This window comes from Lampetra fluviatilis, chromosome 3 (genome assembly GCF_964198595.1).
Source record: "Lampetra fluviatilis chromosome 3, kcLamFluv1.1, whole genome shotgun sequence".
Classification (NCBI taxonomy): Eukaryota; Metazoa; Chordata; class Hyperoartia; order Petromyzontiformes; family Petromyzontidae; genus Lampetra; species Lampetra fluviatilis.
In genome coordinates, this window is record NC_136277.1 from 17917231 (window position 1) to 17944439 (window position 27209).

General features: G+C 42.6%; 1 protein-coding gene across 2 annotated transcripts; it reads right to left on the reverse strand.

The window, feature by feature from the left end:
- Positions 1–295: 295 nt before the first annotated feature.
- LOC144953733 (uncharacterized) lies at positions 296–26885 on the reverse strand. Of its 2 annotated transcripts, none has more exons than XM_078884328.1 (8): positions 26792–26885; positions 9405–9696; positions 7535–7577; positions 5088–5190; positions 3655–3730; positions 3187–3211; positions 1960–2013; positions 296–448 (listed from the first exon to the last, which is right to left on the reverse strand). In XM_078884328.1, the coding sequence occupies exons 2-7, from the start codon at positions 9693–9695 to the stop codon at positions 2000–2002; spliced, it is 552 nt and encodes a 183-aa protein (XP_078740454.1). In that variant the 5' UTR covers position 9696; positions 26792–26885; the 3' UTR covers positions 296–448; positions 1960–1999. The 2 variants fall into 2 exon arrangements, with proteins under 2 accessions (XP_078740454.1, XP_078740449.1); XM_078884323.1 differs by lacking the exon at positions 26792–26885 and adding an exon at positions 14274–14511.
- Between the last annotated feature and the right edge of the window lie 324 nt (positions 26886–27209).

The window sequence follows — 27209 nt, forward strand, 5'->3', positions numbered from 1 at the left end:
GCTAGACCTCAAAAATGAAAACTGCTAAAAGCATTAAGTTAAAAGTTTCTTATTTATGTGGAGGTTAAATTTCACATAGAAACTCAACACGAAGATGTATTATTTAATAAACATCACACTTTGAAGTGGATAATCAAAAAAGCCCACAAAAATGTACAGACACCTCAATATCCTGAACATAAAATGTTCATTTTTAAATTACGCAGCAATTGCTGATGGATTTGGGTTATTATAAAGCGTGCTTGTAACTCGATGTTCTAAAAATTTAACTGCTCAGAATTAGTGATTGTGTAGATTTTTATTTTTTCAGTGCTCATCAGCAGATGTTCATAATATGTTCTCACTGCAATCGGTAACAAAGGGAATTGACCGTTGTTGCAATGGAAGGGGATATGGACACAAACACCATAATGCTGGTCCGGCTGCTGAGTATGTTCTTCCTCGGGCCCTGTGTGTTAACAAGAGGAATACGTTAGAAGAGCAACGGCATAAGATCATTTTAACACGAAAGCTTTCGCGACCAATATTATTCATAATATAGGTTTTTGGGTCAGATCGCGTTATTTATAAATGTCTCGTAATCCTCCACCACCCGACACGGCCAAACAGTAAAACATGTGTCACGTTTTTCAAAGGACAAAATAATTCACTTCTTTAGCCCACCGGTGTGTTGAAGAGAGAATCAACAGCATTTTAAAATTTGAGTAGTACGACGTTTCGCTGATAATTACAATCAGCTTCATCGGGCAAGAATGGTGAAGCTCTCCTGTTGCTCCCGGTCTTAAATAGAGCAGCAGCAGGCTGACGTCATCATTTAATTCAATCTGGTGTACTGATTCGAGGCAAAGAGGGGGAGGGTATTGTAATTATATAGATTGGTAATCATTCAATTGTTATTCATTGGTATTTGTTTCCCTTATCAGGAATTGTAATTTTATTTATTTAATAATACACTTCATTCCAATTTTACGAGAATATTAAGAACCACAATTTTTCTTGGAGAACGCTACATCGGATGTATGACAGAACACACACGGGCGTGGTATGCGATGTATTGTGATGGTTACAAAAAAAATGGATCGATTTTCAAAAAGCAGAGGGGCAGTTTTTAAAGAGTTCTGGTCATTAACACAAACAATACCCTCTACATTTAAAAAACTTGGGCTGCATAAGCTTGTCAGAAAACATAACGCATCAGCCTAGCACTTGTGCAGAGTAAACGCAAATTGGTTGACGCAAAGAACGTTAAACATGTGAATATATACACACATACACACTGAATGTTGTAAACAGAGATATATGAAGCAAAACTGATATATGTATGATACCTAATGATATAAAAAGGCCTTTCTGGCATAAATACAGGTGTTAAGATGTTCAATGGCATCCAGTCTGCATTAACCACACATACTTGTGGTAAAAGATGCAAAAAATTTACTTTGATAATGTATGCACTGTCCTTGAAACTGATTGGCCTACACCAGACAGCCTCAAGCATGGCTTTGTCTCACCAGTACTAACAGGACCAAGTTGGCTTCTTTGTCAAACTAAAATTACATTTAAGTCCATGAGCCTATAAGCATTATGGGTAAACTTTAATCATCAACAGGTCGTTTGAGCTGACAAACAAGTAGCAGCTTCATTTTCTTAGAGTCTTACCTTTCCACCTCAACACAGTTGAAGTGAAAAAATGTTGAACAAAACAAACCATTTACAATGCATAGAACCAAATTATTCAAAACGAAACATGAGCGAGTCGGAAGTATGGACAATGAAGGAAGACAATTCTATGATTGCAGACTGCAGCAGCACAATAGAAACATGTGCAATGTTTCAACAGAGAAATTGGTGAAAGGTTGACAGAAGCTGCTGAGTTTTGGTGTGAAACGATATCTAAGCTACCAATCCTCAAGCTCCACTTTGGGAGTTACATCAGCCTTGTGGGTAGATGAGAAGCACCTGTAAGATGAGGCCTTGTTTGTGGAGGATTCTTCTTCTTCTAAGGCTTAGCTGCTACAAAAATTAAGAGAACACAAAAGCACCATCAAGATCACCCGTAAGAGCAGTTAATATCATAACAACACACACTCCAACTATAGATACTCATGTAGCATTTGAAAAAAATGCCCTTGCCAATATATTTAATTGTTGGTGCAGCTTTGGTGGATTGATTAAGACTTTTAAATCACACACTTTTAAATAACTCGGAAATCATAACAACAGTTTAAATGATTTACAACACTGATCTCGAAATACAAGTTATGAAATGGTCCACCAGTGTACGCTCATAAATAAACAAATGTGTCCATTCATTGAATAAATATGCCGCCTTCACATAATTCACCGCTCTACGACTTTTCACATTTAAATAGGGACACGATTTAATTGCAGACTGGTATTTGAAATGGATAGCTCATATACATTTATAATTAAATTGTCTCAATTCCTGAGCCACAAAATGCTTCAACATAGTTTTCTGCGGAAGCACACAGATGTCACCGTAAAAATGATCCAGCCACCAACTACAATATCTGCTATTTTTACATCTCATAGCATTAAATGATCAGAATCGTCATTTAGACTGAAGGAATCTGATGAGCCATGAAGCTCTTTTTCACAGCTGTCCAGTATAAGTGGGTCAGTGAGTTAGACCAACAATTTAACATTGCACTTGCACATTAATGTGCATTTCTCAAATATTTCAGCTGGAAATGACATTACAAAGTTATAAAAGTACCTGTAATGTGCAACGCAAGTACTATGATGTCAATGTTGATGCCGATGATTAGATCCTGACATTTTGGTTGCAAGTAAACCGTGAACAAAACGTACCCAATTCATAACAATTTCACACATAAGACGCAACAATCTTAAACAAAATAAGTATTTATTTGACTTATTATTGTGATTCAAATTACGAGACAATTATCTTTTTGCCTGTGTGCTGCAGAATGCAAAACGGTTGCTGGGTTTCTATGAACCAATCTCACAAAATATACCGAGAGGAAATAATCCATTCCTGTACACGATCCTTGCATAAAATGCAAGTGACAGCATCGATTTTTTTTTAAAATGAATCGTTACATCCGAAGTTTCCAAGCTTTGTGCACAAAGAGGGGGGAAACGACTAGCCTCTCATTGTTGAGACATCTTCTGCAAACACGTGCAGTGTGCTTGTAACAATACCTTTGTCCGCTTCTTTTACTTCAATCTGCCGGCAGAACAAAACAACACGGTTTTAAAAGGTGACTTCTTCAAAATGGATCACACGATATTTTAACTCTTACCCACCAATGCAACACATGGCCTGAACCAAGGACACTCATCCGTGTAGCGCTGTGTTCATTCTCGCAGTGCTTTTGTTTGCAGTTTCCCAACAACATATGGACATTTGTGCACATTAAATAGAAGTGGGTCAAGGTAAATGATTTATTATAATGATCAGTGATAAAGTGACACACACACAGCAATGAAAATGATACAATTATGTTGAAAAAATAATCTTCAACGTGATGGCCAAAATGGTGACTCAACAAATTAAACTTGTAATCGTGCAAATTATGACAACCAATTAACTTAATAAATAAAAGTAAAAAGTTAAATGTGTAATTACTTACGATGGTGGCGATATATAACCAAAAAATAACTTCGTACCTTTTTGATGGTCAGCTGCTTAATTCTTTCTTCATAGTCAGCCTGCATATCAGTCTTCTGCTTCTGGCATTGTACGCTAGTTGATGGATGGGAAGCAAAGGTGAAACAAACGATTAGGTTGAACGTCATTACACTTTATTAATGGTCTTGAGCTATCGACTTTGAACATGTACGTAAAGTTCTGGAACACATGTTAAACCCGTAATGTGCAGCAGAAAGGCATTGAGCAGCGGAGTGTCTCAACTCCAAAATGAGTTAGGGTTCAGTAGTGTTAGCTTTGACCGTATCTCGTAGCAATGCACTCTGAATCCCTGCTGAATTGGAGGGATTCTTTTGCGCACAATTCCAGCTCTACGCACGAATCAAACTTATTTATTGTTTACACACTTTTTTCCGTTTTTCAGGTCAATAGTAGTTTTTCTGACGTTTTTACTTTCAAATGTAGTTTAGATTTCTGGATATTTTCCAGTTTCTCATTTTTCAGTTCAAGGTCAAAATACATCGTGCTTTATAAGGCATGTTTATTGTAGTCTTTGTTTCAAAAAGTCAAGCTAAGATATCTTTATGCTCACATGAGCATGAAGGAGCAGTCCCCTTAGTGTTCCTGAGACTGTTTGTGGTCCAGTGTTGATTTTCATTACATTTACAAAACATCAACCTTGGTGTGAGTCCTGTGTTCGAACTGAAACTGAGTTAGGATTGTCAATATGCTAATTTTACAACAACAGTATAATTTCAATACCATGAGGCCTCCTTTGCCAGTACCAAAATATAATAATAGGGTTTTCCCCCTTTTTTCTGGCGACAAAACTGAAACCTTGTGCAGGGAATCATGTTTATAACAGTTTGTTTGTTTTAATAACTAGATGCCCATTTAATGGGTGCACAAAGGAATGGGAGTTGTCAGTCTCTGGCATTATGCAATTTACCGGTGAATAGCATTTACCGGTGAATAGAAAGAATGCCAAAAGCTGCCCATCCCTTTTTGTGTAATGTTGAAAGAATGAGGGACTCAACAACAAACCCACCAGACTGCTTTTCATGTTGCCACATCACCAAGACAAATCACGTGACTAGCTTGAAACCTGTTTTATTTTGCACATGTTAAGTGTACCATTTCACCAAAGATGTTAACTCTGAAGATCATAGACCACGTAAGGTTGTAAAAAAATAAGGGGATACGTGAAAATGTATTATTTTGCTATCACCTCCACCGACACAGAGGTGATCAACTCAGGCCATCATCCCTCGAGGGTCGATACAATGGGCACCAATAATAGTTTTGCTTTCAACAGGTGAATCTCCGCAAAAGAAATGGCCACCACTCACACATAGCTGCCAATGGAGACAAACACCACTGCTGCTCATTTGAGACTCGAGTTCTCAACCAGGGCTAGTGCCAAGTGAAATTTCTAACACGAAAAAGCACTTACTTCTCTTGTTGGATGTTAGTTATCTGGGCACCACAGTCCTTCTTAGCAGCGTCAAGGTCAGCCTCAACCTTGTTCTTTTCTGCCTCCAGGGCAGTAGAATGCTCTGTAGGACAGCACCCAGAAAAACACACAAACACAGCGAGCACACAAAATTGCGCGGGGCATGAAAACACATTCAAGTGATTCATACTCTTTGGTTTTTTCGGTAAAGTCACGTAGGTAAAACAATAAATAAAATAAAATAAATGAAAACAACTAAATCTAGAATACATTCATGTGAATTAAACACCTAGGCTTTCACGTCCAATGTTATGATTCACCATTGATATTTTGGGTCAGATAACGTAAGTAAAATGTGTTTCGTAAACCCTCCTCCACCCGATACAGCCAATCAATAGAATTGTCACGCAAGACCCGGAAAAAAAATCCACACAACCACGGGAAGACTATACAAACTCCAAATATACAGCAGGCGTCGGGGTCGGAATCGAACCCACGACCTCCTTCATACCAGGCGAGGTAGTTAACATCTCCTAGCCACCGTGACGCCCCACCGTGGTGCCCCACTTGGCTGGTTGGCATCTAAAGCGTCTATCAGTTGTTCCTCATGATCGTCATGAACAATTTATATATAAATATATGTTATTAGACGTGTCATTATTTTAATGAGTTGTCTGCATTGTTTAATAAAGGAATGAGTGATGTATTGTTCATATGTCGTGGTAACTGTTAAAAACACAACATTAATAAATTATAATTTGTGTCATTATCTTAATGAGTTGTCTTCATTATTTAATAAAGGAATGAGTGATGTATTGTTCATATGTCGTGGTAATACTGTTAAAAACACAACATTAATAAATTATAATTTAGCCTTGCCTCCACAGCTCAGGATGACCATTAACACAGAACAGGTAGATGGAGGTCATTGTATTTAATAAGTGTTTCCTGTTAGGATGTTCTGACAAAGTGGGTTTTCATTAATTGCATAAATGATGGCTCTTTTGACCTAAGCAAATACAATCTGAAGGGTACACACAGCTTTAATAATGGGTACGATTTGCTTTTAGCCTGCTGGATCTCAAGTCGTAGAAGTCAAATCGAAGTTAAGTAAATCAAACAGCTGAGTAAATATCAAGGAGCACACGTATGCTCTGGGTGCAGCTTTTGTGAAAGGAAAGGATGACATTAAACGGAACTAATGTCCACGTAATGTCTTTTTAACAAAGGCAAATACTGTTCCAGGCCACGTGCAATGTGTGTGCAGCCTTCTGAGCATTGCTTCTCTTAAGAGGTTTTTCGGCTTTTAAAGCTTTATAAACAATTCTACCAAGTCATGACAGTTGACGTTTTACAGAGATTGTGTGTTAACGTGTTTAAGTGTCCCGAATTCCTTAACGGAGTTTTCTACATGAGCTGGAGTGCATAAACCCTCACTTATGTTAGCCGCAGGGAACTTTTGATTCCCGCTCACAGCCAACACCAGTGACGATTATATGAACCAGTCCTGGGCCTACCCTAGGTCTAATCGGCCTCAAATTAGTACCTGGTGCACAATGTGTAAACATTGCCACTGGGGAGACAAAGGCCCCCGGGCATGGTGCTGGCCACCCACCCCCTCATGTGCCACAGTGCCGACCTTCATAGGTGCTCACTAACAGCACTTGCCCCAACAGTGTGTTCAGGCAATACGGGAGGTCTTTGTTTTTGTGTTAACAGAGAATTTATTTCATACAACAGATTTGATAAAGCTCATTAATAACCCTCACATCAAAATGTAACTTTTGATAAGGGAAAGTTTTTTTTTGCCAGCCCTCACTCGTGTGTGCATTGTTATAAATGTACCCATTCCAAGCTTCATTATTCACATTTCTTAATGATCCTTGACACTGTGGGCATAGGGTACCTGTATCCTGTCCTAGATCAATTATTCATATTCATAACCCTCCCACTAATTTGCCTCTCCTCTACGACTGCTCCTGCTGTTTGGAACTCCCTCTATCTGGCTTTCCACACGAATGCCAAAAACTCTTCCTTTAAAGTCCAGGCTAAAATACCATCCTATTTACCTCTGCCTAAGACTGACAATTTCCATCAACCAAATGGCACAATCAGTACAGAAATCACCTTCTCCAACGCTCTCCTGTCACAAAATGTCACCCTTTGCATAAACGATTCAGAATTTTCCCCATGACTTTAAAATGCACGTCTTGCTCTTTGCTTAACGTCTTGGGATCCAGTCACATTTAGATACTTGACATTTTAAGTTGTGATTATAATTCATCACGTTAATGTATATTTTAAAAAATATTCCGCCCTTTTGATGGATTTTATTGAAATAGAAAAAGGCGGAATAAGAGCCAAGTAAATTCCTCTCGTAAAGAATTTGACTTCGAAGTACAATGGGGCCACTTCATTCATATAGCCGCTCTGTCCAATGATCTTACCCTTCAACTTGTCCAGTTCTGCAACCTGTTCCTTTTGCTTGTTCTGAAAGACAAAAAAACGTAAGGAAAACATTAAACTGTGACATATCCCCCTCCCTGCACCTGCTTTGATGATTCCATTATGCCTGATACCGTCGATGCACCTGCAACTCCCGCCCGTAATGTCAGAATGTTGATCTATTCACGTCAATGTATGACGTGAGGGCGGAAGTGGAATAAAAATATTTTATAAAAAAAATAAACCCGTGACATATCGACTTAAGCACTGCGGTGACATTTACCGCTAAGCTTAATTGTGGAACCTCTGGGCAAAGGTTAAAAACTATTTAAGACCAGATTGAAATAAAAAGATGAGAAACGCTTATTAAACACATAAAGCATTTCTGAGTTGGCAAAAGACGACTTCAGTGCAAAAATAATGCCCCCCCCACATAATCGCTGAACATCTTTCCCCACTGTCAGTTTCCATCGGTGGGACGCGATGTCATCTGAGAACTGGGTAAACCTGAAGACAGAGCCAGGCTGGACCTAAGGGGTGACAACACAATTCCACGTGGTTTGTGATCCTCCTCCCTCCACGAGGCAAAATGCAGGTGTCTGCTTGTGGAGCAGGGTTGGCATGGCGCCAAAGCCTCGCAGTGGCGTGTTTGCTGCTTGTTTCAGAGGCTCGTAGTTCATATCCAGCGGCCGCCCCTATCAAGTTTCAAGTTTCATTTATTCGGTATAGCCCTGTGAACCATGCGGCTCTTGAGTCGGGCGCAACCGCAACAAACAAAATATGAACGGAGAACGTCTTAAAGCGACGACGCGCAACAGAAACATCCTGGATAAACCAGCAAATCTTCCAGAAAAAAATGACAAAAAATATCGATACTGTGAGTGGATTAACTGTGAAATACTCAGCGGATGTTAAAAAGATCCCGCCATGTCATTTACAAGAGAGCAGGCCATTGTGTGGCCGGCATAATGGTCAAAATTTTCCACATTTGAAAAAAACCCGCAAAGAACTTCATTGATTTACAGGAAAATGCCCCTTCTCTTGTTGGTAGCGAGGGTTCTGTAGATCCTAACCAACATGAAAGTAACTATATATGCATTACTAATATTACACTATTAATGGCACTTGCTACGTTCGCAATGGGCTACCTTTTTCATTTTACCCTTGCACACATAGTGATAGTGATGAATTCACTCTTTGATGTACCTGATGCCTGCTGGAATTTGATCATGCTTACATATGTTTCCCAACTGTTGTTTCTCAATAGCGGTCCCTCGTCAGCAGCGATAAAAACATTACTCAAAATCTTGAGAGAAAAAAACAACCTTAGCATCACCAATTCAAAAGAAACAGTCCATTCAACCCAAAGCCGTGCTGCACCTGTTTGACCAGGATCTTGGTCATGCTGCACATTACATTCACTACAAAATGTAGCCAATGCAGTCTCACATGCTTTAGGAGTCCACACAGAGCACTTTCCTCAGCTATTGTAGATGCAAGACAAAGATCCCCCTCATACTGTAGCCTTAACGTATGGTTGGAGCAAGTTATGTTAGCGAGCAGCGATGAAAGCCAACGTGGTACACGAGAGGGAGTGTGTGACCAGCACCACGCCTGCCCGCCTTTGTCACCCCAGTGGAAATGTTTACGCACTGCACCAGGCACTCATTTGAGGACGAGTCGAATTAGGGAGAGAGCCAGGTCAGGTTCAGATAATCGTCACCGGTCTTGGCAGTGAGCGGGAATCGAACTCGGATTATTGGGTTAGCAGTGCGGTGCGCCAACTGGCACACGACAGCTGCCCACAAACACACATATATGCAGTACACACGGGGGGGGGGGGGGGCGGGGGGGTGGTAAATGAGAACCTACCATCTCATCGATGTTGGACTGCAGGTTGCTCTGGCATATGGAGAGGTCGTTGGAGGTTTGTTTGACCTTGCTCTGATCATCTAGGGAGCGGCTCTTGAGGCCCTGCGCCTCGTCCTCGAGTTTGGTGACCGTCTGCTCGGCGCGCTCCTGCAGTAGCGTCACCAGCTCGAGTTGGTCTTGCAGCTCAGAGACGCGCGACTCGGCCCACAGGTAGCAGACGCCCACGCCGAGCAGCAGCACGGCCAGCAGCCCGGTGAGCGCCGGCGAAGCAAGTGTCCCTCGCATGTTCATGCTGCAACAACAACAACGCAGCAGAGGCGGCGGTCGTTAACTCAGGACGTCACTGAATCGCAGCGCGACACTTCACCGTTGTTATTCATTCACTTTGTCTTCCCCCCCCCGCCCGCCGCCCCCTCCATAAAGATTTGACCCCCACTTGTGCGATTCCGTGTCAGATTCATGAGACAGAGCATTCATTAGGAGCTGCTTCCAAATTGAGATTCATTCTTACACAAGGGGAAGAACATTTTCATTCAGGGAAGTGCCCGTGAAAGCAAATTTAATGTTGGGGAAGCACATTTGCTGCAGATAAATGTTAGTGGCATGGCAGTCTGATTTAAATGTATTTATTTTATTCTCAAGAGGAGAGATGTTTGCCAAACTGACCGAAAATAACTCATTTCATGCGATAGATTGTTTGGTCTTTGGTAAGACCGTGAAGTCACTACAGCTATGAAATCAGTTGAATCACGGGTGGCTATCCAGGTTCAAGCACATAACTGCAGCGGTCCTGGTTAATTATTATGATCCATGTGCCACTCAGCCATATCGAAATGTTCTTTATTTAACCGAGTAAGCCATGAATAAGGTGAAGTATTTAATTCCTAAGGGGAAACTCATAGTAAATACAAGGGGAACAATATACACTCCAGGAAACTGTACTGTAATTTACTAGTAATTGACAAAACTGAGCTTTGGACTATGAGATAAGTAAACAATGACCTCCTCCCATAGTGCAGTGCACTAACCACTGCGGTGGTGGAGCAGTCGGTGCACACCACTATGAACCCAGAGCCCTGAGTTAGAAGATTCCTGGTCAATGCTAACATCAGTGGCGAGTGATAAATGAACCGGTCCTGCACATCCAAACCCTTTGAGTAACCCTTACTGACCAGCGTTGTGAAGTATGGTCAAACAACTCCAAGAACTATATGGTGTGGGGCAGATTTTGTCCAGCAGTGTAACACAGAGCTGTACATGTAAGGTCATTGTAACTTTCAGCTTTCTAACGAGAAATGACAGAAGGCTGAATGTGGCACAATAATAGGCGGGTCTGCACCTACAACTAGTAAAGTCTGAAAAACTACTTTTTTGCTTATTTGGACGCCCAACCATTACAACCCAGAGGCTTATTTATTTTTACTTATAGGGCAGGCTCAGCTTAATCTTCCATAATAAAATACAATTACAGCCCCCTCTCATTCCCAGCATGCATGGCAGTTAACTGCTGTATGAAAGCCTCCCCTCACACCGTGTAGGCCTTAGGGGTTGTCTGACCACGCTTTCGCGCTGGTCAGTGCGGGTTGAAGGACCGGATATCACCTGCCACTGACATTAACCACGGCCGAAAATGCCACTCAGGTTACCGGGTTAACAGCACAGTATGCTAACCACTGTGCCACCGCTCCACCTCCTGATGTCCTACAATGCTTTCAATATTGCGTCCACATTACGTTCCTGCTCGCAGTCCCTAGTGCGAGTGGGGCAGTGAGCCCAATTTTCTTCCCTTCCCTAAACCCAGCAGCACTGAGTTCGGGCTTCGGTATGTGGTCCCTTCTCTTTTTACAGCTCGTGCTTATTTCTGGGCTCTTGTCAAAACAAAAACTTTTGACCACATTTATATATATAATTCCTATCAGTGAACCAAGTATTTCACCTCCCATGGAGTATGATGCTAAAGATGAAAGACAGCTGGCAGAGCCTGCTACTGATAACTAATACATAATATACTTAAGAATATCTATCCATGACACATTGTATATACAAATCTCGTCCTTATATACATGGGGATGCACATGTGTCTGTACGTGTGTGAATATGGGCATCAAGGACTAGGGCCTAATTGGTCTGTCCTGTTCAAGTTCAAAGTTAACATGGTGACATCAAACGCACCTTTGATTAGCACGGTTGGCTTCGTACGGTACGAAAGAAGCTCAACATACATACAAACTGGAGTGGATATGCCGCATCCCACCCTGCCTGGTAGAAGAGCTCAGGCCAGAGCTCAGGCCAAATCCAGGTTACGAACAGGAACACAACAAGCCCACGACCTTCAGCTGAAAATATTTTGGGATAATAAAAATTCTCAGTTAAGATTTAAATTGGAACTCTCGCAGTGGGCAGTACATCAGCGCCTGGAAAATGACAACAAGGCACTACACCATTGGAGTCTCTTCAATCTGACACTCACACCCAACACTCGATGACACTCATGTCACATACACGTCTGCAAAACCAATTCTATTCAGCTCTTAATGGCGATCGAACTGAGACGCATGAACTTGGCAAGGCTGACTCTGCTGATGAGAATATATATCAAAGCTGGTCCAGAGTATGCTTGCCTTAAAACAAATGCTGCTGAAATTATGGCCTCAGAGAAGGCATGCAGCTGACGGGTTAAGAAATAGTATTTTATACAGAGACGGATATGTGAAGGAGAAAATGTATGCCCGCTTGCTTTGTCATGTATATTCTCCACAACGAGTAAATGATTATTTAGAAATTCGTAAGCTGGCCGCACTTGAAACCTGACTGAATGGCAGGTGACTGCCTGGATACAAACAATTAACTTGGAGGCTCAGCTTAGTGAACATGAGCACGTGACCCCTGAGGCACTTTGCCACCTCACTGCCCACCATTTTGTACTGGGACGACATCAATGCCTGTGGCAGCCTGTCACTCGGCAACATTAGGAATTGGTTTCCACATTTCAATCCATTTACAACATGCATGTACAGAGTGTACATCGTCAGCCGTGATTATTCCACTGCTGAATGAAGGCCCCACCAAGTTTCCACCATCTGTAACAATCCCATAATGTACAGTGTAATCATCTACCCAACACTGGCACAGGATCTGGTTTCATTGATCCATCTCTTCAGTGCACGACCTCTCGAACCCGATCCATTCCTTGGCTGCAAATCTGTGACTATTCTTGAACATCGGGTGCATGTGCTGCCCAATCTACTTACTTTCCTTCACAGTTTGCACCATGTTTTTAGGCCACATGTCTTGTCTAAGCCACGTGTTCCTCTTCCAGTGCCTCAATTTAACTTTTAGGCAGGTATATCTTTGCACGCTTCGCAGCGCACCATTTAGTGTGCAAAGAAGCATAATTTATTTTGTTTGTTAAAGTGTGCGTGGATCTTGAAATTATTTTTGCAGAAAGTAAATGTACCATCACTTATGATGTATCTTTTCCAAGAAGTTAAGCTCATTTTAAAAGCTCTCAGGTACATCAGGATACCTTCAGCAATCATTAGGCATGCATACGATGTGTAAGGGCTTAATTTGCATTGCCATGGAGACTATAGGAAAACGTGGGAAGATGCACCACGGTGAGTTGCGGTGAGTTGCAATGACTGGAGGCTGTGAAAGCCTCGCTAAAAAAATCACGGGCGATTTACCCCGATACAGGCTGGAGGCGTTGGCTGTTGCCAAAAATCAGACGCCAATTGAACATTCACCATTGCAGTAGCAGGCCCTTCAAACCATTACCGCAATGAGAGGCATGAAACAAACATGTCCAAGCACATCAAGCAGACCCTCGTGAGAATGAGTTTTAAGACTTAAATGAGAATTGCTCATGGGTAACTTGCAAAATACATGAATTACATTAAAAAAACCCTCAGTGTTGAAGCTACATTGCTAGACACGTACCTTACACACTTTAAAATATATTGTCAAGTTATATCGCAATAATAATAAAATATACTTTAAAGTAACCACTGTGGTTGCCAACACCATCTTATCAACAATGTTGTTTGCCAAGGAGTAATTTTATCCATTTAATAATCATCAACATCAACTGCACTGAATTTGATTCTTACGGTTTAGTACTTTCCATGGCCTGGTCAAACATCAATTCATCTGGATATAGACATGTCCTCCATTGTGAAGCTGACTTAAACGTAGTTTAACGGTATATTAATATTAATATACAGTTGACAACGTATTTACACCACGCAGTCCTGTTTGCATAATACAACAGTTCTAACCAAAACATTTTGGAGAATAATCGACCCCCTTGGGATGGATTATACTCTGCAACAGTTTGCAAACGACAGAATTTTCACTATTGCAATAAAATGTTGCATGAAACTGGTTTAATTTCCTCTGTGAGAATATGGCCATTGTGGACCACGTAAAATTGACTATCTAGGAGTCATTGAATTTTACTACCTGCTACAGCCCTTGATTTTTACGAAAATATAATTTTACAACACATTTTGATCACGGTTCAGTTTAACGTATATACTCTTGGGTCTTTCGGTAAAGTCACGTAGATAGAAAAATATATATTTTTTTAAATCAAAAAAAATCAGGCCTGCTGGATTTTTTCCCCTGAAAACGATTGCTTGTGTTGCGATCGAAACGTCGTGATTTTTTTTTCTACCTACGTGACTTTACCGAAAGACCCAAAGAGTATGAATTCCTGCAGTCACGAAAGCTTTAAGTGAAGATTTAACGAATATGTTAAGTGAGATGCAATAATTGTAAACGCCTGTTAATTTGCGATTGGTTGTATGCATACCATTGAATGTCCTAGTTTATGCACAAGACTTTAAAATATATGCAATAATACATTACCGTATTTGAGCCATTGGTAACGTTGCCTCCTTCAGACTTTATATCCTTGGCAAACAAATACAAAATCTACCGGACCTAAGCCTTGGTTAGAATAGCAGCATCAATGGCTTAGATTCTGCCATAAATGTGTGAGAGTGGTGTGTGTGGCATGTCCATACCGTGACAAAGAAGAAGAGCAGTGGTTGTGTGTATGTGTGTGTGTTTCCAGTCAACCTTTGCAGGCAGAACATTCCCCCCACCCTCTTACGCAAATAGAATGTCCCGAGGGCTGAACCGATACTCGTGCAACCTGCATGTCTTCTGTGCTACAAGACAGATGTTTGTTTGTCTTTTAGTTGACGCCAGAGTTAAACCTAGGTTCTCAATTTATATGGACACATTTATATATTTTCAGTGTTAAAAATGATGACTCGTAAAGACAAGAGAGGATTTTAAAAGTTTAAGTTGGGAAACAAAACATTTGTATCCAATCCCTGGTTTACACGCACCAAGCCCAGTATTTAAATACAAGTTGTTTGCCAGGTTGGATCAGTTAAAAACCGGTTTCTCTCCACCTGAGTAAGAACTGTCTCTTCTTCAGTTGGCACATCTGCACTTATTTAATATGCTTAATTAAAAAAATGTGTGTAATATAAAATGTCACTCATGTCAATAAATTTGTAAAATTCATTTTTAAACGTGGCATACACGTGTTTCAGCTTTTGATGTTAATTGCAGATATTCTGCATGACATTGCTCTGGCTTGAATACCCAGCGCAATAATTACCACCTCAGCGGAATGTCCACCACAGAGCTGTCGATGGAGGGAAGTGCTGATCCAGTGTTCATTGGAACAAGCAGACAGTGACTTTTTTACAGTAATAGTAAAATGTGAGATACTGTATTTATTAATTCATAATACGTTTTAAATAAAATAGTATTTCCACAGCATATTTAGCCACACATCCTCAAAACTTGAAATTTACTGAGGTTTTCCTAGTTAAATAATTAGCATACTTATCTTAAAATTGTACCGATGTCTTAGTTATTACTTGACTGCATTTGTGAATGATTGTTTTTAAACTTTGGATGATTTCCCCCACCCCACCCCAAGTATTCACTAGAAACATTCATGTGAGTTGGAGATGTATACATGTATGCTGAACTACGAGGAAGCCACTGGAGCTATGCACTTTTAAATCTAGATTTAAAAATCATTTCTTTACAACTGCTTTTTGTATTTAGTCGTCCTTCACCCCACGTCTCCCGAGTAGCACGGTTTGGCTGAGTGAATCAAGGTCGTAATTAGAATATATATTGGGGGGGGGGGACACATCCCCCCCCCCCAATATTCAAATATGCTCAAAATGTCCCCACCCCCCCCCCCCCCCAATATATCGCTATAAAATAGATTTCTGTTTATATGATTGTGGTTATGGTTGTACTTTATTAATCCCTAATCTCTGCCATTATATACAATGAAACAAGAAAAGGTAAATAAGAAAAAACAGAGCAATGCAATACAATACACTATAAGATATTATTGTATAACATAAATAAAAAGTCCATCCTATGTGTTAGTGAATTTTTAAATATTTTTGGCAGGAAATTCGTTTTAAATTTTAGATTTTCTTCTGGGGGGGGTACCCCCAGACCCCCTGGAAGATTTGATCCCCCCCCCAATGTTGACTCCATGGCTACGGCCTTGGAGTGATTCACAACAATCCTAGCAAATCTCGAGTTCCGATGTCACCGCGGAGCTAGGCTCACACATCTGTCCATTTTTTTTGTTTAAAGGCTCCCGTGTGCCTTTGTGTCCTTTATCAGCGACCCCGTGTCCTGAAAACTGAACGCCTTCGCGCCACCATTGTCCACCCGCCGTTGCGTTCCACCTTTTTCTCGAGGGTGCCAGGCCACCACGAGACTCCACTAGGCCACACCCACTATCGCAGGCAACGCCCAATCGTATAGGCCAACGTCTAGACCACGCCCACTCGTATAGACCACGCCCACTCGTATAGACCACGCCCACGGGGGTGGTTGGTGGCATAGCTGTCAACCCATACGGTTACATATTCTTAGGTTTTTCCGGTAAAGTCACGTAGGTAAAAAAAATAAATTAATAAAAGTAAAATAAAAATCACGACGTTTCGGAGGCGTCGTGATTTTTTACTTTTTTTATTGTATTAATTTTAACATCTTACCTACGTGACTTTACCGAAAAAACCTAAGAATATGAATCCTTGCAGTCACGAAAGCTTCAAATCTAGAACCATACGGTTACCCCGTATTTTTGTACAGAGGTCGTCCATAAATGACGTCACGCGATTTTTGACGATTTTTGACCCCCCCCCCACCTCGTCACACGGCGTCACAAAAAGTCAGACCCCCCCCTCAAATATGACCATATTTCCATTTTGAAAATAAAACGTGCTTCAAATCGCTTTAAACTATTGTCATTGTAGTGCGTATTTAATGTGGCGCTGCACTCTGATGTTGTAGGAGTGTTGTTACAACAATTAGTGTTGTTATAATAATTCCATATTTATTTAAATTTGCGCATTTTGATGTGACGTCACATTTCTCACCCCCCCCCCCAGGTGCGTGTCGTCATTTATGGACGGCCCCACAGGGAAATTGAGTTTTCAGGTCCATACGACGTACAGCCATTTCAATACGGGCAATTTTTTTGTTTTTGTCCATTTGTTTGTGTTTCTCCCTTTTAATGGGACTTTGTGGGATGAACGTTGAGATTAACAAGGGAATGTGGTGAGCAATAAGGTCCATAATAATGTAGGCACTCATATTCTTTGGTTCTTTCGGTAAAGTCACGTAGATAGAAAACAACAAAATAAAAAAAATTCACGACGTTTCGATCGCAACACAAGCGGTCGTCTGAATTCCTGCAGTCACGAAAGTTTTAAATCAAAATGGAAGGTAGGCACCAGGGGTGGTTTCTTCATTAGGGCGATTGGGCGACGCACCACCAATGTAATTCAACCACAGAGTCACGCTAGCCGTCACTGTGCCTCTGGATATAGTCCAATCAGCGTCATGCTACGTTCTGTGGAGTACCGCCTCTTTTTGGGCGATTTCACTCCGGCTGAGAATCGCCCCGAGTGGTCCCATAGACTTACATTCAAAGATGTTTTTTTTCGAACGGGGGCGCTGCAATGCATTCTCTATGGCTTCCGGGAGGGCTCGCCCTAACGTGCTTACGTCATCATACGTGCTTACGTCATCATACGTAAGCACGTTTCATCCAACAATATAATTTGTCGCCACCTAGTGGAATCTTTAATAAAAGAAACTTGAGTGGTTTGTTTTAATAGTGAGTATAGAAACAAACAAGATGTATTGTAAGAGTCACTTTATTTTTCATTAATATTAAAGAAGTGAAGTTGCCTTTACATGCTTAAGCTGTTAATTTATCCATTGCATGGGTGGACCTTATCCTTATCAATCATCCAGACATTTGCCCCCCCTGAGAGATTTTGCAGGAGCCGCCACTGGTAGGCACTGATGATGAGGCTTGACAGGTATGTATATGGGAGGGGGGGGGGCACAGGTGATGCATCGGCCAGTCATCTGAGTCAGTCAAACCCATGGCACCTGTTGGATCTGTCCTGTGACCTCTTGCCAGCGGGCGTTTGACACTTCACGTGGCCGTCACGTGCACATAGCCATGGCACAAGCGCCGTGGTAAATGATGAAAGATAAGAATAGGTTTTACCCTTTCTGGCAATAAATCAGGTCGTGTTACGATGTTCAAACACGTGGAAACAAACATGCTCTGATAATTATATACGCCTTGTCTTTGAAACTGAGAGCCCTACACCAGAGACAGCCTGTTTCTTTTTGATATTTTTTTCATCATTTCTGGATACTGGCAAAAAAGGTCCCATAGATATGTGGTGGTGAATGATGGAGGGGTTTTTTGCGTTAGATCTCAAATATAAATGTGTCTTATATTGGTCACGAAAGCCTACGTGTAAAAACTGGTGAATGATATTACTGGTAGGAACCACCTGGTTCCACCAGCCCACAGGGGATTATTGTGTCCGTCCGTCCTGCATCCAAAAATGGGAGGGGTGGGGCTGGGTGGAGAGGGGAGGGTGGGGAAGGTGGGGCTGGGTGGGGGGTGGGAGGGGTGGGGCTGGGTGGGGAGGGGCTGGTCACCCCGTGGTGCCCTTACACAACTCAACGTTTAACCTACTCACGCCGGCTTGTGCCCGCCCTCACAGTCGGGCATATTTGCGGAATACACCACGCCGCCGTTGACCCTGGCCATTGACCGAGCAACCCAACGTTCCTACCAGCTCCCTCCGCAGGAATGTGTTATCAGAGCAGTGTGTGTCTGAGTGGGGAGCGGTGGCAGAGTGGGGTTCTTTTTTTAGTGTACCACAATCTCATTGATCACATTACTGCAGAGGGACACAATGGGGCCGTGATTGGCTGGCAGACAGTCTTTAACACAGTTTACAAATGTACATGCTCCTCCTACCAAGCAAGCCACTCCCCGAGTCTCAGCAATGGGTTGGAAATCGGCATCACTGCACAAGGGCTTTGGTTCTTTTACAAACGCAAATTTATCGGCAACAAAAAAAACAAATAAAAATAATAATACTCTACAAAGTCACGTAGGTTTAAAATAAAATTAATCACGTTTCGGGCGCAACACTAGCGTCCATCATCAGGTGGGAAAGCATGGTCCTGCTGCTGAGGCAGACTGTTTTAAAAGGTTTGAAATGGGTGTAGCTCAAGGGTTATAAAGAAGTGGCCGGAGTTAGTGATGTTAATGTCAGGGATTAGCATGTAACTGTAAGATCGGAGAGCGGCCTCCTAGACGAGGGCACAAAAGTGGATATGTTAATGTGAGAGATAAACATGATGTTAATGTGAGAATTTGGCATGTAAATGTAGACAAGGAGAAGAAGAGCAGCCTCCTCGACGAAACCAAACCATTTACAGCATGAACGCGATATCAAGCTCACGTCACACTTTTAAAGGCTCACAGTGGTTAACGCGCTGCGCTACGAACCCTGCGACCCGAGTTGGATTCCCCGCTGATGGTCGACATCAGTGACGATTATCTGAACCGGTCCTGGGTCTCCCATAGGTAGACTCCGTTTCAAATTAGTACCTGGTGCGATGTGCAAACATTGCCACGAGGGAGGAAAATGTGGTCGAGCGTGGTGCTGGCCACCCATCCCCCCCCTTGTGTGCCGTGCCAGCGTCGCTGATAAAGGACAACAGTTTGCTAAGGCTATAGTGGGAGATCTTTTTCTGTTTGAAAGCAGTGTGTACGTGATGTATGAGAGCAGTGTGTGTCTGGAGTAATGTTTGAGAGCAGTGTATATTTGATGTGTGAGAGTGGAGCGTGTGTGAGTGATGTTTGAAAGCAGTGTGAGTGATGTTTGAGAGTGGGGTGTCTGTGAGTGATGTGTTACCAAATGTGCAAAATGTATTATTATTCCTAAGTACATGTACGGTCAATTTGTTAATCCACTGCTGCATGATGACCTCCCAACATAGTACAGGTAATAGGGTTTATTTGACCATATTTGACCACGCCGGCCAGTGCGATTTGAGCTGTATGGAGCAGATGGGAAGTGTAGACATTGGCAGAATTTAGGTACCGTACAACTATGGATATTGCTGCACGACACCATGCCTGACAATTTTGTCCTAAAATGTAGAAAGGCACACTGCAGGGGCCACCAAACCATTCAGCACTGGGCATGGCTTGAAATAAATTCTTATAACTGTCCACGCTGGACCTGAACCGGCTTAGTTTTTGTCAGTTTGCACGAGTAATCTGTGGTGGAACAAAGAAAGCTTTCTACAGGTGCACTGTTCCAATTTCTAATTCTGCATAGTCGGACCCCACCTATCCACAGCCCCATTACCCATGATCCTTATTATTATCAGCGGCACCAAAATGGTCCGCGAAAATCTCTTTAGCAACACCATTGAGTCATATTATCCGTGATTTATTTTTTCATGAATGAGGGGAGTTTCGTCACATTCATCGGATTGTCCGAGGGTGATCCACGATTTTTTTACATGACGCCAAAATTAACAACAACAAAAGAGACCGTGGACGCAGAGTCACAGACTCGGAGATCGCTGGAAGGCACAGCGGCAGTGGGGTCCACCCGCTACTGGCGTCTCAGCAAAGCCTGCACGCATTCATTCACAAAATTAATTTATTCATCCGTTCATTCATGCATTCATCCATTAGTTCATGCATTCAAGTGTTAATTCGTTGACCCATGCATCGTTTTATACATTTCAACCATTTATATATTCATGGTTTAATTTACTATTAATTCGTGCATTCAACTATCCATTCACGCAGACATCCAACAACCGGTGTAGAGGTGTGTCGAACTAAGGCTGGTGAATTAGGCACAAACGTGTGAGAGATTTAATTCGCTTTGGCAGCCTGGATTTGAACACTGTGGCTATTCGCATTTAAAGCACTCAGGGTTAGGCGGAAAACAACTACAGAATTAATTTCGGTTTAAAGCTTTCGTGACTGCAGGGATTCATATTCTTGGTTCTTTTATTTTATTCATATTCTTGGTTCTTTTATTTTATTCTGTTTCATTATTATTATTATTTTATTATTTCCCTTCTACGTGACTTTACGGAAAGAACCAAGAATACAGAATGAATGTTTTATGAAACCAGCCAATGGGCCTCCACCAGAGTGCAAGCCATGTTTTCAGATGCAGTGGGGTGGTCTCAGCAAGGTCATTCTCAATGAACAAAAACCTCCACTGTGCCAATGTACTTGTCCTGATCCAGTTTGAAGCACTACATCTGTATATGCAATACACATTCACTCATGAACACAAGGGCATTCACACTCCACGCAACTTGAGGGCTATTAAATTAACTATTTTATCGTCTCTTTTTCTGCAAACGCTCCCAAACAATGCGTTACAGGGGCCTTCCATGACAGGATTATCCTTGTTCCTCAATTGAAAAGCACTATTTACATGTACAGTAATTTAAATTTAAATTTACACAAAAATATTCAAGTGCATTTGAGAAATTATTATAGTTAAACTCCTTTAATAAACACTAATGTGTGGAGGACACTACTCCGTGAAACCTCTAATCGCCTCCGCAATTTTTTTAAGTTCCAGCAGACCCAATTTGTGGAGTTTCACTGAACACATCAAAAAGACCCGCAAAACCGCCACCAAACGTAACATTTCACGAGAAACTGGACAATAGAGAGTTTACGTCCGTAAATAAACGCTGCCACCCAGAAGGGGCATAGACTGTTGGGCTAAAATGTGATTTTCATACAGTCAAACAGGCCCTTTCCTGTGTATTATCTTTATTAGAAAGATATATGGATTTAATCCATACAAGAAGTGATGTAAATAATACATTGAACATTAAAATGTGCAAGGCACGTTACATAACCTCACACATTACTCCTAGACAGGGGAGCACACGGTAAATTATTCAGCACTTCTGAATATACTTCTGAGTATACTTCTGAGTCAGGGCACGTTTTACTGAGGACTATCACTGACAATATGGGAACTGCAGTATCTCAATTGGTTGACTGCTGGTGATGAGATTAATCGTAGACTAACGCATGCCCTCATATCCTTATATAACACGACACACGATGAGCAGATGCCGTGGCATTGTCACAATCATATTGGCTCAAGTCTGAAATAATAGCACTTTCGTAAACGCAAATAGTATGACTGTACGTTACTGCTACCCGGCAGTGAGTCTTAATGGTGCAAATGGACCTTTGAAGGTGATCAAAGGGCTCATATCAAGATCACATCTTGCTGCTTTGCACCAGCCAGTACTGAACTTTATTTCCGCATGTAAAACGTGTTTTTATGCAAACTGTTTGCACGCACATGGAAAAATACTTTCACAGAATGTCTCCTTTATGCGCATGCTTTTTTTTGAATGGTGGCATAAGGTAAATTTGCATTTTATTGATGCAATTAAAAACCAAATAATCTTGCACAAAGGTAATATTTGAGTGATACTAAAAAATATATAACACGTACAACTGCTAAATAAGACTACCACAAATCAGTATCACTGATTAAAACTCACTTGGGCAGAATACATCACCGAAAAGGTAAAACCAGTCAAGAGCATGTATTTGGTATGAGTCCAAAACAGTCATTGACGAACGTGTAGGGTTTTGTTTTGTGTTTTTGCACAAATGCCAGGCAGCAACACCAAACAATGTGTTAAATTTCAAAGAACACAATGACTTCCTGCAGTAGCACTAACATAAGAGGTAAACAAATATCAGAATAAACGGTTGCAAGATTATGTTGTCGGCAAATTACCTTTGGGAATCAGCATAGGTGGGCCATCATCCAAATAATGGCATGAGAATAGCTAACACTGTAGTGAAGATTAATATATTTGATATGTTGGTGTAGTTGTAACTCGTGTCGAGGTGGGCATGGTTATAGCTATGGTGTTAAAAACTAAACTATTCTAAACACAATTTTGAATAGTTTAGAGCACATTGCCTTTACTCCTGGGGAACAGTAGCGGCCATGAAATAGTCTTAAACATGCCATAAGGGAGCAAACGCAAGGGCAGCCTTCGTATGTGATGTTCGTTTGTTCATTTATTACACTTATTTGTAGAGGAAAGGCCGATTGTCATGACTTTTCCAGGAGTGTCTTGCTACATTTTCTCGGTAGTGGGCGATAATTGCAATGTATATTCCAAATGAGTAAATTGGGGGTAATGTTTCAAATTTGGACCATGACGATGGCAGAAAATGGTCTACTCTTGTCAATAATGTCACGAGATCTTTCAAGTCCAGTCCACTGGAGGGGAGATGCTGCCTATATTTACAGTTAACACATCCACAGATTTAATCAGGGTGGCCGGGATAGAACCACAAGGTCACGCCACTGCCTAAAGCCCTTTACGTTGCTTCATGCCAGGGCAGCAACATTTGTAAGTGGAAAAATACGTGGTAGTGGACCAAGTACCAGTGAATAAAATATCCATTTGATTGCGACTCAGTCTTGCACAAGAGTGTAATCAAGATGAACATGACGTTAGTCTCTTGTTGCCCACCCTTCAGCAGGAACTGACAAATCTCAGTACCTCACATAAAAATAGAACTGTGTTTTATCTTTATTGTTTTCCCTGTTTTTTAAGCTGGCTCTCTGGATAATAAAAATGTGCTGCAGACAACAGCACCTTAAGTTTGTTGGCTCGAGTTGTTGCTCTAAAACTGGATTAACTGGTACATCTCGAGAAGCAACATTCCACTAAAACCTTCACTTTGGAAGCCCTTTTCCAGAATGTGCATATTACGTTGCCTACAGAGTAGCGCGTGCATGTTATTTGTTCATGTATGTCTCCTTCGTTTGTTTTTGGCTTCGTGTGAAGAAGTTAGACTGTTTATAAGATTAAAAATTAAATTTTATGGAGAAACCCTACGTTGATTGCTCTATTTCTGTGAATATTTTGCGCAACACTAATGAAAATAAACTAGAAAAGTACGTTGCATATACAATTGCATAATAAACGGCGATACCAAAAGCATTTCCAAAAGTGTAAATAAAAAAGGCATCCTCAGTGGTACAGCTTATTATACATTACATATCCGTGTAAGCATATTAATATTAGTTGGAAAATCCTCCACTGCTATGGGGGAACTCATTCCAGTCATTGGCTGTACAGAACATGATGGAGCATTTCCCTATGTTAACCCCGAAGTATTTTACCTGTTGAGTCTCCCTCACCTTCATTCTACCAGTCCATCCTACCGATACAGTATATAACAGGGGTAGCCAAACCACAGCTTCCGGCAGATCAAAAGTGAGTTGAAAGAGACGCAGGATTTTGTATTATTTCACGATACAGAACCATTATAGGCGTGAGCTAAAGGCTCCGCAAAAACTATCCGTGGCCCTATGCTTATTCAGAGAGACACGGAGACACACAAAGCCACGCAAGAGAGAGACGGAAACACACAAAGAAACAGATTCAAATGAAGATATGGGTATTTCACTCGGATACAAATGGAGACAGAGTATAGTTCAAGGTACAGTACAAATACTGAGCTCGAGAAAGGGACATAATCACAGAGGCACATCGGTGACACGTGCTTCAAGGGCAGCTGCCCTTCAAAGACCGACCACAGCTACTGAAACATGACTCCTATTATCCGCGAATTTTCGCAGTTAAGGAATCATGGCAGCACATGCATATTATCCACGATAATTATCCACGTTTTTACCGCACAGAGGAGTAAAATCGTGGATAACCCTAGGGATAGAAAAATGTGCGACACGGGTCTCCTCTACATTGCCGTGGATATTTTTTTTTTAGATTGCTAAATTAAAACACTCCACAGCCAGGCAGAATATTCGAACCGGCTGCGTGGCCACCCCACATGCCTACCCCATGTGGTCCGGTCATATTAAGACTTTGGTTTTTCGTTCAAAAGGTCATTCAAGTTTTTACCACTCGACCGTTCATTTAGGTCTAACTTCAAGTGCCCAATGTTCAAATGAGCATTAGGTGGTACTCATGCTGAGCCAATGGTCACATTCCACATCTTTCTCTGCAAGTGAAATCGGGTCCCAGGTACGACACAGGTGGTACCTGTGGCTTCTCACCCATTCACTCAACACGTCTCCAGCAGACTCACTGCGGCCCATGCCCCCCATGTGAACACGTGGTCACTCTCCACCTGGAGGATTACCCGGCCTCAACAGCTGTCCACTCGCAACCCATGGGTGACGGGGAGAGGAGGGGGGGCGACTCGAGGGGGGTGCTCCCTCTGCCAGGGAATGTAATACTAATCACCAGACACGCACATGGCTATGTGATACAAATATCCCATTTCGAAGTGTTTGTAAAATTAAAACTTTAATAGTCTGAAGGTGTGAGAAAATAAGCGAGTCATTTGCGTTAATACGCATGTATATATGAGGTTTGAGTTTCGGATTATGGATTTTTACAGGACAATTTCGTAGTTTACAACCATTTAACACTGTAGTCGTTTAACGTGTCTCAGTACGAACAAAGGTAATGTTACCTGATGCCACGTAACATCACTTTGGGTGGTGGTAAAACCACGGCTGTGATGCGATAGAAATGGCTTTGTCAATCCACTGCTGGATGAATGAGGGCCTACCCATGGCTTGAGCATAGACCTCACCACGCGGGCTCATGGACGGGGGAAGGACTCTGCCAGTGGCGTTAAGCAGTGGGAATCCAACTCGGATGACCCAGCTTGTCATCTTAGTGCGCTCACCGCTCCATCCTGCGATGTGGTACGAGGCCATTGATAGCATATGGAGAATCAGTCCAAATTGTGACCTTGGCCATCCACCCAAAAGTCAGATAATCGCCTGTTGAATTGATTGCTAACTTCGCATTCATTACACACACAAAGTATTTGCCACGAATGAACCACAACACCGTGCTGATCTCGTCAAGGAGCATAAATCATCAATCACTCGGACTCGGGTCACCCTCGCAGCTTTAGACAAACAAAGACGGCCGGGCCGTCTGGAACGCTCTCTCCCTTCCGAAATCAGGAAGCCACTGGAGCTGTGCACTTTTAAATCTAGATCGATAACTCATTTCTTGAGAACTGATCAGCGTGTTCTTCCCACGCACCTCCGATTAGCACGGTTGGCTACGTACGGGTGCGCGAAATAAGTCCAACATGAGTACGTAACAACCTCGGCAAATCAAACGAGAACTGCTTCCACGGGCCACAGGAAGATGCATTTATTTAAAACATTTGACGGTCCGTGTCGTAGAGTAACAGCAACACGCGGTCATCTCGACGTTCCCCTTAGGTGCCACTTCCCTCACTGGGAAATTCGCGTGGTCCGGTGGCATTCGAGATTCCATATTACCCGGTGATGGACATTCCATATTACCATGGCGAGGGGGTAACTCGTCAAACAATACAGAGATCGACCGCTGTCGTTCGCGCACACGCTTCGTAGTGATGTCCCAGAGAAGCAGTGCCTCACTTGAACGCGCATCTGTGGACATTTCCTCAGCAAGGCTGCCCCCTCGTCGGTAAATAAATCATCAGGCGCAGCCTCGGGCTCACCTGGACTCTCAACCCTGACCCTTCTCTCGTCTGCATTCTCGCTCTTTAACTCGCACCCTTGGCAAGTGCTCCTCCCGCACACTCACATGGACACCCACCCTCACCTGGACACTCACCTGTACACTCATCCTCACCTGTACCCTCGCCTGCGCCCTCACCATCTCACCTGTACCCTCGCCTGTACCCTCACCTGCGCTTTCACCATCTCACCTGCACCCTCACCCGGACGCTCACCTATACCCTCACCTGTACACTCACGTTCACCCTCACCTGTGCTCTCACCATCTCACATGTACCCTCACCTGTACCCTCACCCTCTCACCTGTACACCCACCTGTACCCTCACCCTCTCACCTGTACACCCACCTGTACCCTCACCCCCTCACCCTCTCACCTGTACCCTCGCCTGTACCCTCACCTGTACACTCACCTGCGCTCTCAGTTGTGCGGCACGGAGGAGGCGAAGAGACGGGAGGGGGGAGGAGGCTGGCGACTCTGACGACTCGCACGGCGCGAACCCGGGGGTGGTGGGCGTCAGAGGGGGGTGGGTGAGAGGGGGGTTAGAGGATTGGTGGGTGGGTGAGAGGGTGGGTGAGAGGGGGTGTTAGAGGATGGGTGGGTGGGTGAGAGGGTGGGTTAGAGGATTGGTGGGTGGGTGAGAGGGTGGGTGAGAGGGGGTGTTAGAGGATTGGTGGGTGGGTGAGAGGGTGGGTGAGTGGCTGGCTGGCTGGGTGAGAGGGTGGGTGAGTGGCTGGCTGGCTGGGTGAGAGGGTGGGATGAGTGGCTGGCTGGCTGGGTGAGTGGGTGAGTGGTTGGCTGGCTGGGTGAGAGGGTGGGTGAGTGGCTGG

Excerpts from the sequence above, each read along its gene's own strand:
- LOC144953733 (XM_078884323.1), bottom strand. Across the intron at positions 3,731-5,087 it reads ACTAACATCCAACAAGAGAA|CGTACAATGCCAGAAGCAGA; the intron begins GTAAGTGCTTTT and ends TCCATCAACTAG. Across the intron at positions 3,212-3,654 it reads AGCAGCTGACCATCAAAAAG|ATTGAAGTAAAAGAAGCGGA; the intron begins GTACGAAGTTAT and ends TTCTGCCGGCAG.